Source organism: Triticum aestivum, chromosome 6D (genome assembly GCF_018294505.1).
Source record: "Triticum aestivum cultivar Chinese Spring chromosome 6D, IWGSC CS RefSeq v2.1, whole genome shotgun sequence".
NCBI lineage: Eukaryota > Viridiplantae > Streptophyta > Magnoliopsida > Poales > Poaceae > Triticum > Triticum aestivum.
In genome coordinates this window covers 473,977,717-473,997,314 of record NC_057811.1, presented here as the reverse complement: position 1 = coordinate 473,997,314, position 19,598 = coordinate 473,977,717, and the positions used below count along the sequence as shown (strand labels likewise).

At 51.6% G+C, this 19,598-nt stretch overlaps 2 protein-coding genes across 2 annotated transcripts; both read left to right on the top strand.

The window, feature by feature from the left end:
* Positions 1-3,060: 3,060 nt before the first annotated feature.
* LOC123142109 (laccase-20) lies at positions 3,061-5,174 on the top strand. Its single transcript, XM_044561127.1, has 3 exons — positions 3,061-3,311; positions 3,413-3,777; positions 3,871-5,174. Exons 1-3 carry the CDS (start codon positions 3,061-3,063, stop codon positions 5,040-5,042), a joined length of 1,788 nt encoding a protein of 595 aa, XP_044417062.1. The 3' UTR covers positions 5,043-5,174.
* Positions 5,175-7,288: 2,114 nt separating this feature from the next.
* LOC123146047 (wall-associated receptor kinase 2) lies at positions 7,289-19,047 on the top strand. Its single transcript, XM_044565622.1, has 5 exons — positions 7,289-8,152; positions 8,234-8,453; positions 16,420-17,262; positions 17,412-17,579; positions 17,707-19,047. The coding sequence occupies exons 1-5, from the start codon at positions 7,289-7,291 to the stop codon at positions 18,903-18,905; spliced, it is 3,294 nt and encodes a 1,097-aa protein (XP_044421557.1). The 3' UTR covers positions 18,906-19,047.
* The last annotated feature ends 551 nt before the right edge of the window (positions 19,048-19,598 follow it).

Here is a 19,598-nt window from a genome sequence, read left to right as displayed (position 1 = left end):
TTTCGTTTTTATATTCTTTTTGAAAAGAGAAATATATTAATATCAATCAGATACCAATTACATTCCGCCTCTGCATCAATAAGATGCCTAAAAACATTCAAGATGCACACAGCCAAAAAAGAAAATAAAAAGAGAACAAAACATGCAAAAAGACCCCGCCACGGTGATCAATTATCCGCAGTAGCAGCACTCTAACCACCACCTAAGACATCACCCGTACTGCAAAGGAGGTTCTCCAAAAGCAACGCCTTCAGGAAGGAAACAATGCACAAGCGTTGTCGTTGCCCAATCAAAGATTTTAGATTTTTCACCCTGGAGAAAGACTGCGTTTCCAAAATAATGCCTTCAACAAGGCCACTGCCAGGCACAACCAAAAAAGACCAGACCTTGGGTTTTCACCCTGTAAATCACGACTCGGTACTCAGAGGAGCACCACCAACAAAGAAGTCCTCCAATGCTGCCGCCCCCACTTGCGGAGGCTACTACTGCAAGTCACGTACCACCAGGCTCACAGGAACTCGTGTTCGGTCTGGACGGGAAAATATCCTGCAAGCCAAGTCTGAACAACTGTCTGTGAAGTAAAGTCTTCATCGCATCAAAACCCTGCCTTCGCCACTTGCAGGTCCTTCAATCACGTCATGGCATTCTCCACATGTGTTGATCCCTTAAAAATCTTGGTACAGACATGTCTCAAGGTGTGAACAAAAACAGAGCTTCGCGATACCCCGTGAAGCTAGTTATGCTGATGCGCGGGTGCACACGACCGACCCTATCCAATCAAAGTGTTCAAAAGAGCGCCATATGCGCCAGTCCTTGTTTTTTTTCGAAGGATAAGTCCGGAACTCACAGATGGCCAGATCGAAGAGAGCCGACTGCAGGGGTGTTGTAACCGTGTACGTGTTGATTACTCACCAACGGGGTTTAAAAATAACCAGTTGCAATGTAAAATTGACTGGTTCCCTGCTTTCGACCCGTGGACGTAATCTCTTGCCCGCACCTGGGTATCTGGATCAAGTTCCATTGTGTGTGTATACTAGGTTCGGTTTATGCGGGGCTGCTGCTGCTCCGCGTCAACCGATAGTCTCTGTGTGCGTGTGCATAACACACCGTTGAGTTGACCACTGAGATTCCGGAGAGTTTCTGGCATCCAAATTGTTTTTTCAAGTAAAACTGATACAACCATCATAACAGATTAGGTCAGAGCAGAAATCCAGCTAACTATTTGGACAGCCAAGTCAGAGCTAGCTAGCAGCTGACTAATTACCGGTTTGATTAATATTTGGACTGGGCATATATTGATCCACCATGCATGCATGTATGGTGGTTCCTCCACGTTTGAGTCAATTTGTAATGCGTGATCATCCGAATTTATTCCAACTACCTGATGCTGATGTCTGGTAACAAAGTTTTCCATAAGCTGATTAACAAAGTTTTCCATAAGCTGATTATTAACAGAACAAAAAAAACGCTTTTGCTAAAAATCTGCTATAAACCATTTTTTTTGTAAACTCATTGCTAATTATCTATATCCAAACAGCCACTAAGTTCATTTTAGATATGAGAGATTCCCATATTTTATCGCCTAATCATGACACTGATAGTTTACCCAATTTAAAATCTCGCCACAATTTACCTCTTAGTTGTGACAACTTTTGCCGCATTTAACTATTTTTTCCCAAAGTGAAGCTAGATTCACTTGTTAGGACAACGGAGCAATTGAATCCACATGCAACTTGGACGCATACTTATTATGGCCATATAAAATTGTGTCAAAATTCTTCAAAATTCATCAAATCCAATCCCGGCTAGCTGCACCACCCCGCTCATGAATTATCCGCCTAGCCAGCTACCACATCATGCTGACATATTAGTTGCCTTCCGAGTTGGGAAAAGTAATAATAAAATAGAGTAAAGATTGTTGTATCTATATAAAGCTTGATTAAGGCCTGTTTTCTGAATGATTAAGGTGTAAAATGCAGCAAGATTTAAAAAATGAGGTGAATATTTTCACAAGATCACAAATTAGATGGTAATTTTTTTTGGAATTTTACTCACATTTTGAACTTGATCGAATTATGACCAAAACAAGACGACGCGGTCATGGCAAGATATATACTTAGTCTGCATAAAATAGGAATATCTTGAACTGAGCCGTGTTTCCCATGCCCAAAAAGTTGTGAAAATGCATCAAATTAAAGAAATGCAGCCGTAGCAAAACAAGACTTGGTGGCTGTATATGTCGTGGTAAACACATGTAGTAAAAATCTAAAGTAAGAGATCTGCATGGTAATTGCTGAAGTCGGACCAAGTCTTATGATCGGCTGCCATTTAATTTCGGTTTATTTTTAACCCCTGTTGGTGAGTGATCAACACATACATAGAGCAAACGCGTGAAACTATAGTAAACTATCAATATACAATGTAAAATTGACTAGCTAGTTGCCTGCTTTGACCCTTGGACGTAATCTCTTGGACATGCTACTAGGTACTCCTTTTGTCCGAAAATACATCCATTTAAGGGACAAGTTTTTTCGGATGGAGGGATTATTTGGATTGAGTTGTGAACTTATGGTGTGTACTCAGTACGTTTGCTTTATGCGGTCAACCTATAAGTCTCTGCGTGTGCGCGTGCATAGCGTACACATCGTTGAGTAATTGAGTTAGTTGGACAGCCAAGATTTGGACTGGGCATTGATGCACCATGTATGGTGCAACCTCGATGTTAGTCAATCTGTGATGCGTCATCATCCCATCTATTCCAACTAGATGATGTATGCATGTGTAACATCATGCCATGCGTGTGGTGTTGTCAAACCAACAAACAGGAATCTGCCTCTGACCGTATCTAGTTTGACATCTGACTGGATCCCTGTCTTTGACTGTAATAGCGCATGCACGATCCATCTAGCGTCTACCTGCCAATGCCTGGTGTTGTATCTATATATATGACCTTGGTGTAGGGTTACTGCAATAAGCATTAAGCAACAACAATTAAGCTTGATAGCTAGAGAAGGTGGTGGAGCAACCGGCCGGCAGCAAGCACGCAACATGTGTAAGATCATGCCCCCCATGGCAGCAGGCCTCGTCGTCTTCTTCTTCGCCGTCCTCTTCTCGGCGGCTGCTGGCGGCGATGCGGCGGTGGTCGAGCACACGTTCGTTGTGAACCAGGTGCGCATGCGGCATCTGTGCAACGACACGCTAGTGACGGTGGTGAACGGGCAGTTCCCCGGCCCGGCGTTGGAGGCCACAGAAGGGGACACCGTCGTCGTCCACCTCGTCAACCAGTCACCCTACGGAATCACAATCCACTGGTACGTATACTTGCGTACCATGCATGCATGCATGAACTTTCTTCTTCTTCTTCTTCTTCCTTAATCTCCGTCCGTCCTCTAACGCGTGCATGCAACTGCAGGCATGGCGTGAAGCAGCGGCTGACGTGCTGGGCGGACGGCGCCGGGATGATAACGCAGTGCCCGATCCAGCCCAACACGACCTTCACCTACCGGTTCGACGTCACCGGCCAGGAGGGCACCCTGTGGTGGCACTCCCACGTCTCCGCGCTCCGGGCCACCCTGCACGGCATCATCGTCATCCGCCCCAGGTCGGGCTCCTACCCGTTTCCCAAGCCCGACGTGGAGGTCCCGGTCATCATCGGTGAGTGGTGGCAGAGGGACCTCGTCAAGGTGGACAAGAACTTCTCCATCGGGGGCTCGTTCGACGATAACCCCGCCGCCATCGCCATCAACGGCAAGCTCGGAGACCTCTACAACTGCTCCGGTAAGCAGCTGTTTGATACTCCTCCGATCGACTTGTTCACACGTGAAGAACGTGCTGAGTTGCTGACCCTGTGGATGCTCTGTTAATTTGTAGGGGTGGCGGAAGACAACTTCGTGCTCGACGTGGAACCCGGCAAGACGTACATGCTGCGGCTGGTGAACGCGGCGCTCTTCTCCGAGTACTACTTCAAGGTCGCCGGGCACAAGCTCACCGTGGTCGGCGCCGACGCCAACTATCTGAAGCCGTTCACCACAGACGTCGTCGCCGTCGCGGCGGGCGAGACCATCGACGTGCTCATGGTGGCCGACGCCCCGCCCTGCAGGTACTACATGGCTGCCCTGGCCAACCAGCCGCCGGTGCCTGACCCGCAGATCCCGGTGTTCGTCTCCAGAGGGGTGGTGCAGTACAGCAACATCCCCAAGGACGCAAAAAACTGTACAGAGAAATCGCCTCTCATGCCTGTGATGCCTGACCAGCACGACACGATCACGACCTTCTACTTCCATGGCAACCTCACCGGCCTGCAGCCTGGTGGCAACCCGCTGCTGCCTCAGGTCCGGGGCCGCGTGGACGAGCATCTCTTCCTCACGCTGGGCAAGGGCTCCATGTGCACGAACAACAAAACGTCCTGCAAGCGAGGAGGAAACCCGGAGTCCTTCGAGGTGGCCTACATCAACAACGTGTCCTTCCACCTCCCGGACACCACGGCGGTGCTCCAAGCGCGATACTATGGCGGCAAGCTCAACGGCGGTCGCGGTGCCGTGCCGGTGCAGGACCTGCCCAGCAGGCCGCCGAGGGCGTTCAACTTCACCGACCCGGCGCTCATACCGGTTGTGCCCGGCGGCAAGATGGAGGAGCTCGAGCCCACGCGGAAGGCCACTATGACAAGGCGGTTCGCGTACAACGCGACGGTGGAGGTGGTGTTTCAGAGCACGGCCACCATGCAGAGCGACTCCAACCCGATGCACCTCCACGGCCACGACTTCTTCGTGCTCGCGCAGGGCCACGGCAACTACGACGCCGCCAGGGACGTCAGGAGCTACAACCTGGTGGACCCGCCCATGAAGAACACCGTGCAGGTGCCGAGGCTCGGGTGGGCCGCCATCCGGTTCGTCGCCGACAACCCCGGGGCTTGGTTCCTGCACTGCCACTTCGAGTTCCACATGGCCATGGGCATGGCCGCGGTGTTTGAGGTGGACAACGGGCCCACTCTTGAGACCACTCTCCCGCCGCCACCCTCGGATCTGCCAAAGTGCACGAGATAGATGCGCTCCCTATCATGGACTACTAAATAGCATCACATTTTTATTTACCTAATATACTGGAATTCTTTCTTGGCACGAAATAATGTAGTAGATGATTCTTCCCTGCTTTTCAGCGGAGTATTGTATTTGAGTATTGACATTGTTTAGTACATTTATATCAAGAAGATACCAATTAAGCCCGGCATCTCTGCAGCAACAAGAGCTAGTCAACACATCCAGAATGCACACCATCAATTACTGTTATCCACGCCAAGCAACAGCATGGAACATCCATTGACAACACATGGATTCGTGAGAATGGTTCTTCAAAAGCAACACCCACTATTGCGTTGACATTGTGTTTAGTCTTTAGTGGTATAAAAAGGGCAATATAAAAAGGCAAATAAAGGAAAACACACAAATCCATAGCATCATTAGTATACTTAACCATCTTCCCGGTACACATGTGTTTTATGTGCCCTCATGCTGATTTTTGTGTTGGCACTCCTATCAACGAGATGTCGATGGATCGTAAAAGACAGGAAAAGACAGCTCTTTCGCATGATGAGGAGGCCGACTCTTTCTCTCTTCACACCATTTGTTGTACCTTAGAAAGCTTGTGATCTTTCTCCCTAAAGCCTCTTTTTTTTGCGAATCAAGTTAGAAAAAGCAAGAAGAGACACCTAGCCAAAAGGCAATTCTCTCTTCACACCATTTGTTGTACCTTAGAAAGCTTTCAAGTGTGCAAATTAAATTTGTTCTGGAAAGTTGATGTCACCTCAAGATCTACTTCTAGTTAAGTGATCTTGGGCATTCACTAGACGTGGCTATCGGAGAAGAAGAGAGACTCGGTGTCGTTGGGCATATCTTTGTGTTCCACTCGTCTCTCCAACAAACATGAATGTTCAGCCAAGAACATTTTCTTACGGAACCTCAGCAGAGGGCAGGGTGCTCCTGCGATTTCATTAAGAAGAAGAGAGTCGGCCCCAATTTATAAGGAAAACTAGGACAACAAAACACACGACATCAAGGTTGACTACAGGACAACTGTGCAAAAAAAAAACGACGAATACAAGCAGCCCCTAAACAAAGCTAGACTCCACCACTAACCACAACCAACGACCAAGGGCCAAAGAGACCCGGGATACGGGAGAAGAAGCTATTTGACAACGCCTTCGAGAAGTAAATGACCGCCATGGGCGCCAACGTCACTGTCATCGTACACCGTTGGAGGGGATCCGGCTGTCGGTGTTAAAACCGGCGGATCTCGGGTAGGGGGTCCCGAACTGTGCGTCTAAGGCGGATGGTAACATGAGGTGGGGGACACAATGTTTACCCAGGTTCGGGCCCTCTCGATGGAGGTAATACCCTACTTCCTGCTTGATTGATGTTGATGATATGAGTATTACAAGAGTTGATCTACCACGAGATCGTAGAGGCTAAACCCTAGAAGCTAGCCTATGGTATGATTGTCCTTGTCCTACGGACTAAACCCTCCGATTTATATAGACACCGGAGGGGGCTAGGGTTACACAGAGTCGGTTACAAGGGAGGAGATCTACATATCCGTATTGCCAAGCTTGCCTTCCACGCCAAGGAGAGTCCCATCCGGACACGGGACGAAGTCTTCAATCTTGTATCTTCATAGTCCAACAGTCCGGCCAAAGGATATAGTCTGGCTGTCCGAGGACCCCCTAATCCAGGACTCCCTCAGTAGCCCCTGAACCAGGCTTCAATGACGATGAGTCCGGCGCGCAGATTGTCTTCGGCATTGCAAGGTGGGTTCCTCCCCCGAATACTCCATAGAAGATTTTGAACACAAAGATAGTGTCCGGCTCTGCAAAACAAATTCCACATACCACCGTAGAGAGAATAATATTTCCACAAATCTAATCTGCTGACGCATTTTGCAGCATGACATCACACCACAGCCCGGTCATTATTCGAACCGTTTTTTCACAACCAGCCACTGCACATATCGCGAGGCGGTTTCCTTGGCACGTCTTGTCGAAGCAGAGATCGTGTCCCCTTATCACGGGATTCTCATCAATACGGGTGTGGGTAACCCAACCGCGCCATCAATTACGGTGCTTGGGGAATAAGCGATTTTACCAGGTAGGTGGGGAGGCGCATAGCTTCTTCCGTCTTTATAAAGGGACAAGGATTCACCCTTTTCACCCACGCCTTCTTCCTCCTTGCTCATCCATTCTTGCGCACTCGAGCTCCAGCGCCCAAGTTCGCGTTTTTCTCCTCAAACCACTCCAAGCATGTCCGGAGCGGGAGGAAAGTGGATGGTCTCCTCCGTTACGGAGGAGAACATCACAAAGCTACGGGGAGCCGGATACCTGGCCGCGGATATCGCGCACCGGCTGCCAGATGCGGGGCAGATCATCCCTACCCCAGAACCCCATGAGAGGGTGGGTTTCCTTACCCACTTCGTCCGCAGACTGGGATTTCCCCTCCACCCGTTTGTCCGCGGGCTCATGTTCTACTACGGGCTGGACTTTCACGATCTGGCCCCGAATTTCATCCTCAATATCTCGACGTTTATCGTCGTGTGCGAGGCCTTCCTGCGCATCAAGCCACATTTCGGCCTGTGGCTGAAGACCTTCAATGTTAAACCGAAGGTGGTGGTCGGCCAGCAAGCGGAGTGCGGAGGCGCCATGGTGGGCAAAATGCCCAACGTCACCTGGCTCGAAGGCTCATATGTGGAGACCATAAAGGGGTGGCAATCGGGGTGGTTCTACATCACCGAGCCGCGCGACACCAACTGGGTGGCGGCCCCCAAATTTCGATCCGGAATCCCCATGCGGCTCACCTCCTGGAAAGAGAAGGGCCTGTCCTGGGGTTCCCCGGTAGAGCTGACCGGACTCCAGACATGCATCAAAAACATGATGAGCAAGAAAATCAAGCTCGTCAACGTGGTCCAAGTCATGCTCTTCCGCCGGATCCTCCCGTGTCAAAGACGGGCATTCACCTTGTGGGAGTTCGACCCGGCCGAGCACCAGACGCTGCGAGAGCTCTTCGACACGACGCACAAGGACATCTGGAAGGTGCTGTTCAAGGGCGCCGAGGTATCACCTCCCCTTACCGAGGACTGCGGACTTAGCGCAAAGCGCCCTGCGAATCCGGTAAGTCTTTTATATCTTATAAGATGTTCATTTCCCCAGTATAACTACACACGGGATCTAAGTCTCCACGCCATTTAATAGGACTGGGTAGCGACAGGGGAGCGGATCGATTGTCCGGCTCCTCTGCCCGAAGATCCAGCAGATGCTCTCCTAACGGAGATGCTGGTTCCGGCACCTTATGAGGTGCCGGATAAGAAGACCACGGGGACCAGGAAGGGTCTCCGGCGCAAGGTTGTATCGAACTCATCATCCGAAAGCACTGAGGCGCACTCCTCCCGCGAACACGAGGAGGAGGAGGAAAGTCCCCCCCCCCCCCAGCCGGGGGAGACAGGAAAAGGAAGGCCGCCCCGTCCGGGGCAGCCGAAGGGTCCAAGAAGGGAAGAACCCTCCTTCCGGACAACTCCACCACCACCGCCTTCAGCGAAGAGGAGTGGTTGCCCAGGGACAAGCCCCTGGCGAAGTCGTAAGTATCCGGATACCATAATAATTCTTGGTATGTTTTATTGAACTGCTTCTCATCACGCCGAACATGATTATGCAGTCCGTCCCGAGCCCATATCGACGTATCTTCATCGGATGGTTCTTTGGACCTGTCGGATTTGAACAGTGATTCACTTCCGACCGCCTCCTCCCCTCGCCCTACGGACAACGTCGAAGTGTTGTCTCAAAGGGCACCGAGCCGAGGGGAGGTAGTCCTGGAGGCGCCTCAAGGCGACCTTCCGGATGCTGGGCGCAAGGGGAGCAAGACTCCCATGGGCTCCGATGATGGGGGCAGCAAATTCGGCCCCCAGCCGAATACTGCGCCGGAACCTCCAGTGGTTCCGGACTCTGTTAGGCAACCCCTCGCTAAGAGGGGCAAGCCGCCTGTGCCGATGGCCTCTGTCCATCCAGAGGCATCGGACAACTTGCTAGAAGCGCTTCGCGGCGCTTCCATCGACGAAGAACACCGCACTATCATGAGTGCGGTGGTCAAGAAGGTTCAGTCCGCCAAGAGCGGACTGACTGAAGCCTGTGCCAGCCTCCTAACAGGCTTTGAGGTAAGTAACCAGATTATAAGAGAATGTTACCGCATAGACACTAGCCCCTGATGCTCTGTTTGGCGTTTGCGAAGAAAGGCCGAATAGAGGATCAAATAATAACCGCAGGAGTCTAATCAAAATATGTCTATGTGCATATGCAGGCTTCACTGCTAGCCGCTGCCGCACGTACTGCGGAGGTCGCCGTACTGAAGCGGGACCTTGAGCGGTCCAAGGAAGAGCTCGGCCTTGCCAAAAGGCGGCTCGAAGAGAACAAAGGTAAGTTATACCCCGTCTGTATATTGGTAAGAAAAAAACAAGGGTGGTTTCTTAGATCATAGGATCGTCATGAATTTTTCTAGGGGCCACAACCAAAGTGGCGACCCTGAAGAAGGCGTTGTCCGAGGCCGAGGACAAGGCGGCCAAGGAGCGCATCGAGCGAGAGAAACAAGAGGCCCGAGTAGGCGATGTGCAGCAAGAGCTCCAGGCCCTCGTCCAAAAGCATGAGTCCTTGGAGCGTGACTCTAAGACGCAAGGGTCCGAGCTTGCGAAGGCCCTCGAAAGCGCACAACACGCCAAGGCCGAAGCCCAAAAGGCCCTCCAGGAAATTGAGGCGGTTAAGAAGATAGCGGCGGGTAAGGCATTCATTATGCAAAGCAAGCATGTGAAATAAAATTTCCTTTTACTTACCCGAGTTCGGAGCTCTCCAGGAGCGTTCGCAGATCTACCCCGCAGTGTGCCAGATGCCACGGAGTTCTACCGGGCCGAGGAGGGGAGCTCGACGGAGAAGTTGTTCTGGTCTCAGTATACTGGGACCGAACACCCCACGCCATTGAGCGACCAGCTGAAGCAACTGGTCGAGCTCCACAAGGCAGCCGAACAGGCCATGAAGGGTCTTATAGTCCGGATGTGGCCTGGCGATCCCCTGCCTGAGAGCTACTTCGACCTGGTGAGGCGGCTTGTGAATGCCTGCCCTTGGCTTGAAGTCATAAAGTGGTTCGTCTGCATCGAGGGTGCGCGCAGGGCTTTTGCCCGGGCAAAGGTGCACTGGGCGAAGCTGGACGCCGAGAAGTTGGTGAAGGAGGGGCCGCCGGAAGGCAAGGAGCATCGCCACCCCGAAATGTATTATAACAGTGTCCTAAATGGTTCTCGCCTTGTGGCGGAGGAATGTACTAAGGATGTAATATTCGAATGAATGTACTCATGTGATCCTGTAATATGAAACGAGTTCATTTGCGCTATGCAACGCTTGTGAATTTAAAATATTACCTTCTGTGCAGCCGTTTATAAAATCTGAGAGTTGGCCAGTCGTCGGCTTCTGCCCCCATGTAACTAGTACTGAGGTGTTCGGGATAAACCTGAGCACTCTTTATCCCAATTTTGGGTCCTTCGAGGGAGGTGTTCAGCACAACGAACCAGGCAATCGGACTATAAGGCTTTATCACTCTCACTTAGCCATAGAAGTCTACAATTTTAAATTTTGGCGAAGCCCCTAGTATTCGGAAGGCCGAATTTGGGGCGCTATATACGCCTAAGTAGGGCAAGGCCGACTCCTCGCCCGAAGCGGAAAAAGTCTTTAAGGACTTGAGACCTCTCGAACAGCGACCAGCTCTCGCCTTATCATGACAGTCAGTTTCAGCTTTCTCTACTGAGGTGCTCGTCCGGAAAAACCGGGACACAATCGCAGTAGTTCTCCTAGCGCTACCTTAGCCGATATTGCGGAACGTAAGGTACCAAAACATGGGAGCCGGGCAAACCCAACTATTGACCCAAGACATGATTCGGAGCTGATGCATATAATGATATAAGTTCGGGGTGCCGCAGTGTCGAAAGTGTTCGGACTTCTCACGCCGTATTATGGGGTATACTGAAGCCCCTGGCGTACTGGTCGTACCAGAATGTACGGGTGCAATTTGTCGTAAACAGACAAGGAAAAAAAAGGGGGAAGGGTAATGCAATAATAGACTAATGCTATGCATTGTTATTTAAATAATACGTCGAAGCGTACTGATACAAGTAGTGCAATAAGCAAAAAATAGGACTATTTGACATATCCTATCCAAGGGCAAGTTGCGCATGGGTATTTAAAACGGGTACTTCGATCGTTATTAGAGACCACCTGGGGATTCGCTAGTACGTCTTAGCTTCTTGCCTCCTTGGTTTTTCCTTCCCGTAATGTGTTCAGCAATCAGACTGCCGAAGAGGGGCTTCCAGAGAGTAAGGTCCTGAAAAAGAAAAAATGATAAAGATATACAACCCCTGAGGCGGTTGAGCCGCATTGTGGGACGTGCCCTGGTCGTGCCCCCACCCATGCCCATGGTATTTTTAGTGCGTAATTATGTACGCGCGGCACAGATTTCGTCGCTTGACTGGGACTAGGACGGGGCCGAATTGCTAGGCGAGCTCTGAACGTGCCAGACGATCCTGTTGCAGGTTACTCCGGACTCGCTTGAAGGTATCCGGGGGCTTTATCGCCGAATTGACGGTTTGCCTTAAAAGGCTGCTTTGTGCCTCAGCTGCGAGGGCCGCAGTGTGCTCCTCCGTGCGGAGCGAGCATTCTGTGTTTCCATTGACTGTTATAACCCCACGAGGTCCTGGCATTTTGAGCCTGAGGTATGCATAATGCGGTACCGCATTGAATCTGGCAAATGCGGTTCGCCCGAGCAGTGCGTGATAGCCACTGCGGAATGGGACGATATCGAAGATTAACTCCTCGCTTCGGAAGTTGTCCGGAGATCCGAAGACCACTTCTAGTGTGATTGAGCCCGTGCAATGGGCCTCTACACCTGGGATGACACCTTTAAAGGTGGTTTTAGTGGGTTGGATCCTCGAGGGGTCTATACCCATTTTGCGCACTGTATCCTGATAGAGCAGGTTCAGGCTGCTGCCGCCGTCCATAAGGACTCGGGTGAGGTGAAATCCGTCGATGCTGGGGTCAAGGACCAATGCGGCAGATCCGCCATGACGGATACTAGTGGGGTGGTCCCTGCGATCGAAGGTGATCGGACAAGAGGACCATGGGTTGAACTTTGGGGCGACTGGCTCCATCGCATAGACGTCCCTTAGTGCATGCTTCCGTTCCCTCTTGGGAATGTGGGTTGCGTATATCATGTTCACCGTTTTCACTTGTGGAGGGAACCTCTTATGTCCTCCTGTGTTCGGCGGCCGAGGCTCCTCCTCGTCGTCGCTATGCAGCCCCCTGTCCCTGTTTTCGGCATTCAACTTGCCGGCCTGCTTGAACACCCAGCATTCTCTGTTGGTGTGATTGGCTGGCTTATCGGGGGTGCCGTGAATTTGACACGAGCGATCGAGTATGCGGTCCAAACTGGACGGGCCCGGATTGCTTCTTTTGAACGGCTTCTTCCGCTGGCCGGATTTAGAGCCGCTGAATCCGGCATTGACTGTCGTGTCTTCGGCGTTGTCGCCGTTGTTGCGGCGCTTGTGTCTGTTACGACGTGGTCTGCCGTTAGTATCCTTTGTGTCTGAAGTGCCATGATTTCTTGATGTGTTGTTGCTGCGAGCCAGCCAGCTGTCTTCGCCCGCGCAAAAGCGGGTCATGAGCGTCGTGAGCGCTGCCATAGACTTCGGCTTCTCTTGGCCGAGGTGCCGGGCGAGCCACTCGTCACGGATGTTATGCTTAAATGCCGCTAAGGCCTCTGCATCCGGACAGTCGACAATTTGGTTTTTCTTAGTTAGGAACCGGGTCCAGAATTGCCTGGCCGATTCCCCTGGCTGCTGAGTTATATCGCTCAAGTCATCAGCATCCGGTGGTCGCACATAAGTGCCCTGGAAGTTGTCAAGGAATGCATCTTCCAAATCCTCCCAACTGCCAATGGAGTCTGCTGGCAAGCTATTCAGCCAATGCCGAGCTGGTCCTTTGAGTTTTAGTGGGAGGTACTTGATGACATGTAGATCATCACCGCGAGCCATGTGGATGTGGAGGAGGAAATCCTCGATCCATACCGCGGGATCTGTTGTACCATCATATTATTCAATGTTTACAGGTTTAAAACCCTCTGGGAATTCGTGATCCATTACTTCATCAGTGAAGCATAGGGGTGTGCGGCGCCTCTGTGCCGGGCTATATCACGACGCAGTTCATATGAGTCTTGTCTGCTGTATTCGGCCCGGCCGGATTTGCTTTTAGTGTATCCGGCGTGACGGTCATCGTCCCGCGTTGGTGCGCGCCCCCGTGATCCGTAGAACGATCTTGCATGTTTTTCCTTGTTTTCCAATACGTCTCGCAGGTCCTGCGTGTTGCCCCGGGCCTTGGTATTTTTGTTTGAGTGGCGGCGGGGTGCGGGCTGGACTTCGGGCTGATATGCCTCTCTGTCTCGGCCACGAGGTGGACGATCTGCTGCATCATACGCTGGTGATGTAGGTTTTAATGCTTCCTCCTCGAGTTGAGGTAGCAACCTGCGCTTTGGGTAACTCTTGGTTGGGCGCTCGAGTTCGTATTCCTCGGCTGCCAGGACTTCAGTCCATCTATCCGCTAGCAGATCTTGATCAGCTCGAAGCTGTTGTTACTTTTTCTTCAGGCTGTTTGCTGTGGCTATAAGCCGGCGCTTGAAGCGCTCTTGCTCGACGGGATCCTCAGGCACGACAAATTCTTCGTCGCCGAGGCTCACTTCGTCTTCGGAGAGAGGCATGTAATTGTCATCCTCTGATTCTCCGTTTGCTGCCTGTTCCGGAGGGCTAGCTTGTTCATCCTCCAGCTCGAGGTCTAGCTGGAGGGGATTATCGTCGTCTTTGGCACTATCCGGAGCGTTATTGTCTCTTGTGCCGGTATCGCTGCTTTTGCTATGGCGGGACTTAGAGCGGCGCCGCTGACGTCGGTGCTTGGGTTGCTTCTTGTAGGGATTATCCTCCGTTGTCTTATCGCCATCCCCTTCTTTGGGGGTGTCCACCATGTATATGTCATACGATGAGGTGGCAGTCCAGCGCCCTGTGGGCGGTGGTTCTTGTTCGTCTCCTGCATCGTCGTCCATACCGTCGATGTCTTCGGAGCCGAAGTCGAGCATGTCGGTTAAATCGTCGACAGTGGCTGGTGGGTGGGGCGCGAATTTCTTCGTCGTCCGCATCCCATTCTAGCCGGACATAGTTCGACCAAGGGTCTCCTGACAGGGAGAGAGACTTCAACGAGTTTAGTACGTCGCCAAAAGGCGAGTGCTGAAAGATATCCGCGGAGGTAAACTCCATGACCGGTGCCCAATCAGATTTGATGGGCACGGACGCAGGCGGCTCAGAGTCCGCGGCCGGGGACGAATCCAACGGTTCGGCAACACGGGTCTCGTAGGAGGTGAAGTTAGTATTCAGCTCTATCGCCACCGAGTGTGCGGCCTCCGAGGCGGGGTCCATCCACCCGTCCTCAGATGGCGCAATTTGTTCCGGATTGAGGGCCGGAGTGGTTGCAGGTGTGATCTCCCGAACACTGTCCGACGGCAGAGCTAAATCATGCTCGTCGTGATTGTGCGGTGCACCTGACATGGGCTCGAATCCGTCGAAGATCAAGTCCCCGCGGATGTCGGCGGTATAGTTCAAGTTTCCAAACCTGACCTGATGGCCAGGGGCGTAGCTATCGATCTGCTCCAGATGGCCAAGCGAGTTGGCCCGCAGTACGAAGGCGCCGAATATGAAGATCTGTCCGGGGAGGAAAACCTCACCCTGGATCGCATCGTTGCCGATGATCGAAGGAGCCATCAAGCCTTACGGTGACGGCACAGTGGAACTCTCAATGAAAGCACCAATGTCGGTGTCAAAACCGGCGGATCTCGGGTAGGGGGTCCCGAACTGTGCGTCTAAGGCGGATGGTAACAGAAGACGGGGGACACAATGTTTACCCAGGTTCGGGCCCTCTCGATGGAGGTAATACCCTACTTCCTGCTTGATTGATGTTGATGATATGAGTATTACAAGAGTTGATCTACCACGAGATCGTAGAGGCTAAACCCTAGAAGCTAGCCTATGGTATGATTGTCCTTGTCCTACGGACTAAACCCTCCGGTTTATATAGACACCGGAGGGGGCTAGGGTTACACAGAGTCGGTTACAAGGGAGAAGATCTACATATCCGTATTGCCAAGCTTGCCTTCCACGCCAAGGAGAGTCCCATCCGGACACGGGACGAAGTCTTCAATCTTGTATCTTCATAGTCCAACAGTCCGGCCAAAGGATATAGTCCGGCTGTCCGAGGACCCCCTAATCCAGGACTCCCTCACCGGCCACACAAGCAGCCACCAAAATCTATCCCCATCCAACAATGATCTCGTGTTAGGGTGAACTCTTCGACGACACCTTGAAAAAGGAAAAAAAAAACACCCATGGTCGCCTTCGCCCGAGAGTACCGACCCTCGCCTGCCAAAGCTTGTGTTCTCCCAAGAGCATGGATTTCGGGCCGTCTACGTCCTTTTGGTTATCTTGTTTGCTAGCTTTATACTGTGTTTACTACTTGCTAGCTTGTTTAGTGTGTGCCTTGCTTGCTTGTGATAGCTAGGGTGTTACACTCGGTTACATCTATAGAAAACTTGCAAATCCCTAAAATCAACTGATAAAATTGATATGAGTTGAAATTTTGCTTTACTCTTTTGGCCTAGTCACACATTGCTAAGCCAGAGTTGCTCAACTTTTTGCATGTGCAACTTTTGTGGTTTGTATACTTTTCTTAAATCCAAAATTAGCACACATATTTTTTTGTACACTCTTTTATATTTACTTTGGGTGTGGCTAAATCTTAGTCGACTAAGACTTAACAAAATCTCAGTCAAGTGACAAAACATATAAAAACAAACAGAGAAAAAAATACACAGATCTCCATGTAAAATCTCACGGATATAACATCGTTAAGTCTCGGTCGACTGAGATTTAGTAATCCCGATTTACTTTTGAATATCTATTGTTTTTCCTGTGAGAGACTCAAGCTAGTGTTTGCATGAAGGCCTAGTTACATGAATGTGCAGATATGAACATTCTAGCCGGCAGGTCGACTGAGATTCGACTGCTCCCTATTTCCAACAGCATCCAGACGCATATGTCGCAGTGATACGTGTTCAATTTCTCAACGACCATTGGCATTTAGATCCTGCATCTCCCGGTCAAGGCAGGCCATGGCATTCGTATCCTACACACACCACACACTCCACCAGTCCACCTATATCCAAGCAGAGTCTCCAGTCCAGAGAAGAGCACACACATCAAGAATGGCATTGGCAGCCGCCGTTCTGTTCCTGCTGATGCTGTTACATGTGCTGGTAGTGGCACCGGCGTCAGCTCGACGGCGGCCGCCCGTGGCGCGGCCTGGGTGCCGCGACAGCTGCGGCAACATCACCGTTTCGTACCCCTTCGGCATCGGCGCCGGCTGCTACCGCGACGACGGCCGAGGCGGCTTCCAGCTCGAGTGCCACGGCTCCCCTCCGCGCCTCACCGTCAGTGGCTTCGACCACCACCTCGCGGGCCTCTCCCTCGCGTCCGGCGAGGCCCGCGCCTACCTCAACGCGACGCGGGAGTGCTTCAGCTCCACCGGTGGCCTCGTCGACCGCACCAACACCTACATGTCCCTCCAGTACAGCGTCTACCGCTTCTCCGACGCCAAGAACCGTCTGGTCGCGCTCGGCTGCCCCAACCTCGGATACTTCGTCGACGGCGACGGATACTACGTCAGCGGCTGCATGTCCGTGTGCCGCCCCTCCCGGTACGCCATGCCGGGCCCGTGCACCGGCGTCGGCTGCTGCCAGAGCGAGATACCCGCCGACATCAGCTTCTTCGGGCCTTACCTGCGCAACTTCCCGCCGTCGAAGGACTCGGCCGCTTTCACCACCAACGCCACGTCGTGCCACTACGTGTTCCTCGTCGAGGACGAGTGGTTCACCTACACCGACCGTGTCTTCCTCAACCGCACCGACGACTTCGCCGTGCCCCTTGTGCTCGACTGGGCCGTCCGCAACATCGACAACTGCAGCGCTGCCACGCAAAACGTCACCGACTTCGCCTGCCGGAGCACGGGCAGTCAGTGTGTCGACGCAACCAACGGCCCCGGGTACCGGTGCAGCTGTCCCAAGGGCTACGACGGCAACCCCTACCTCGACAGCGGATGCGCAGGTACACATCCTACTGATTTCTGACACCAACTCTACAGTTTTTGGGCTAGCCACACGAGACCAACACTATAGTATAGCTGTTGTGCTCTGTTACTAAATTTTTGTGATTTGTTTGAACAAATGATGTTGAAATTGCTTTGCAAACTGAAGACATCGACGAGTGCCATCTGAAAGACGAGTACCCGTGCTACGGTGTGTGCACAAACACGCCGGGGAGCCACACTTGCCAATGCCCACCAGGTACAAGTGGAGGTGCCACCGCCAAGAACGGCTGCCGGCCAAAGGACAATTTCACCTTAGCTCTGAAAACCGTCATAGGTACACCGTACACACACTGATCCATCGATGGTCATCATGCAACATATTCCATCTCCGTCGATGGTTCTTCCTGCAATTTATTCTCGGTAATCTAAGCTAATGATTGTGTATGCAATGTCATATTTAGGAGTCGGCGTTGGCGTGTTCATGTCGGTTTTCATGTGCTTCTGGCTCTACCTGGGGCTCCAGAAGAGGAAACTGATCAAAGCAAAGCGGAACTTCTTCGAGCACAATGGAGGCGTCATCTTGCAGCAGCAGATGCGTTCCAATAGAGGTACCGCTGTAGGAGGCGGCGGCGGGTTCAAGATATTCTCGGAAGAAGAGCTCGAGAAGGCAACCAACAACTTCGCCACAGACCAGGTCCTCGGACGCGGCGGCCATGGAATAGTCTACAAGGGCGTCTTGGAGGACGAGACTGTGGTGGCGATCAAGAAGTCTAAGATGATGGAGAAGTCCGATATCAAGGAGTTCGCGAGGGAGATGCTCATTCTCTCCCAGATCAACCACCGTAACGTCGTCAAGCTGCTTGGTTGCTGCCTTGACGTGGAGGTGCCGATGTTGGTCTACGAGTATGTCTCAAATGGCACCCTCTACCACTTCATCCACGGGAAGGAGCTTAACAACGACACAGCCTTGGACACCCGTCTCCGCATAGCCGCAGAGTCGGCAGAGGCATTGGCGTACATGCATACGTCGGCCTCACCGCCGATCCTCCACGGAGATGTCAAGACCGCCAACATCCTCCTCGACAACAACCTCACCGCCAAAGTCTCGGACTTTGGGGCATCGAAGCTGGCGCCGAGCGATGAGGTTCAAATCGCAACACTGGTGCAGGGCACCTGCGGGTACCTAGACCCGGAGTACCTCATGACATGCCAGTTGACAGACAAGAGCGACGTCTACAGTTTTGGCGTCGTGCTTTTGGAGCTTCTCACCGGAAAGAAGGCGATCTGCTTCAGCGGGCCTGAGGACAGGAGTCTGGTGTCACGCTTCGTAGCGGCCACGAAGGCCGGCACGCATGAGAAGCTCCTGGACGACCAGGTGAGGAAGGAAATGGGGCCCGAGGCGCTGGAAGAAGTCACCCACATCGTGACCCGGTGCGTGAGCGTGAGCGGGGAAGAGCGGCCGGCCATGAAGGAGGTGGCGGAGAGGCTGGAGGCGCTAAGGAGGTACCAGCGGCGCCCGTGGGGTCAAGCTGGTGGCAGTGATTCGGAGGAAGGGCAGAGCTTGTTTGGTAGGGATATGGAACGGGGTGTGGAGTACATGTTTGGGCCTCAAGATGTCCTTGATCTTGAAGGGGGTAGCACATATACTTTAAGCTTGTAGACTATGTGTTTGTTCTTTCGCAAAGGTATATCTTGACTTGGATTCTTTTTGAAATAGTACCAAACGCAAACACTAGATTGAAGAAGACTGTAAAAACAGTTGTATTGTCCAAATATTATGAGTATATAAACACTAAATTAGAGAAGAGTGTAGAACATAAATGCAAAATTCTCACAAAAACTAAATTGAACAATAAATGTGTTTTTCGTTCCTTTTCTTGTTTCTTTTGGTTTTTCTATTGTTTTCTGCCATTTTACCTTTTTATATCATGTTTTTTCTTTCTATGTTTTCTGTAAAAATAGTTTTTGTTAGCAATACGGTAGACAGACGGCCTCTGTCGAATGTTTTCCCGCGCATATGTGATGGTAACAAATTTAATAAAAACAAGACACTGCTTCTACTACTGCCCGCCTTACCATTTCTTGGGTGCAAAGAGGTAGAGGCTCTGTATCATTGGGTTGATAATTTTCTGGTGGTACAAAAAGGGTCACAGAAAGAGAAGCAAACAAAACCGTCGCATCATTGTTAACAAAGTTACCTATAATTGTCTTTCCCTGATGAGGATATTCTTGAATGTGCCCTCATGTTGATGTATCAGGCGAGGAAAGGCAAGTTCATCACGCATGTGCCGGGTTTCAAGCACCCGCCCCTTCCCCCGAATGCTCCCTGACAAGAGATCACATCACGGAGCGT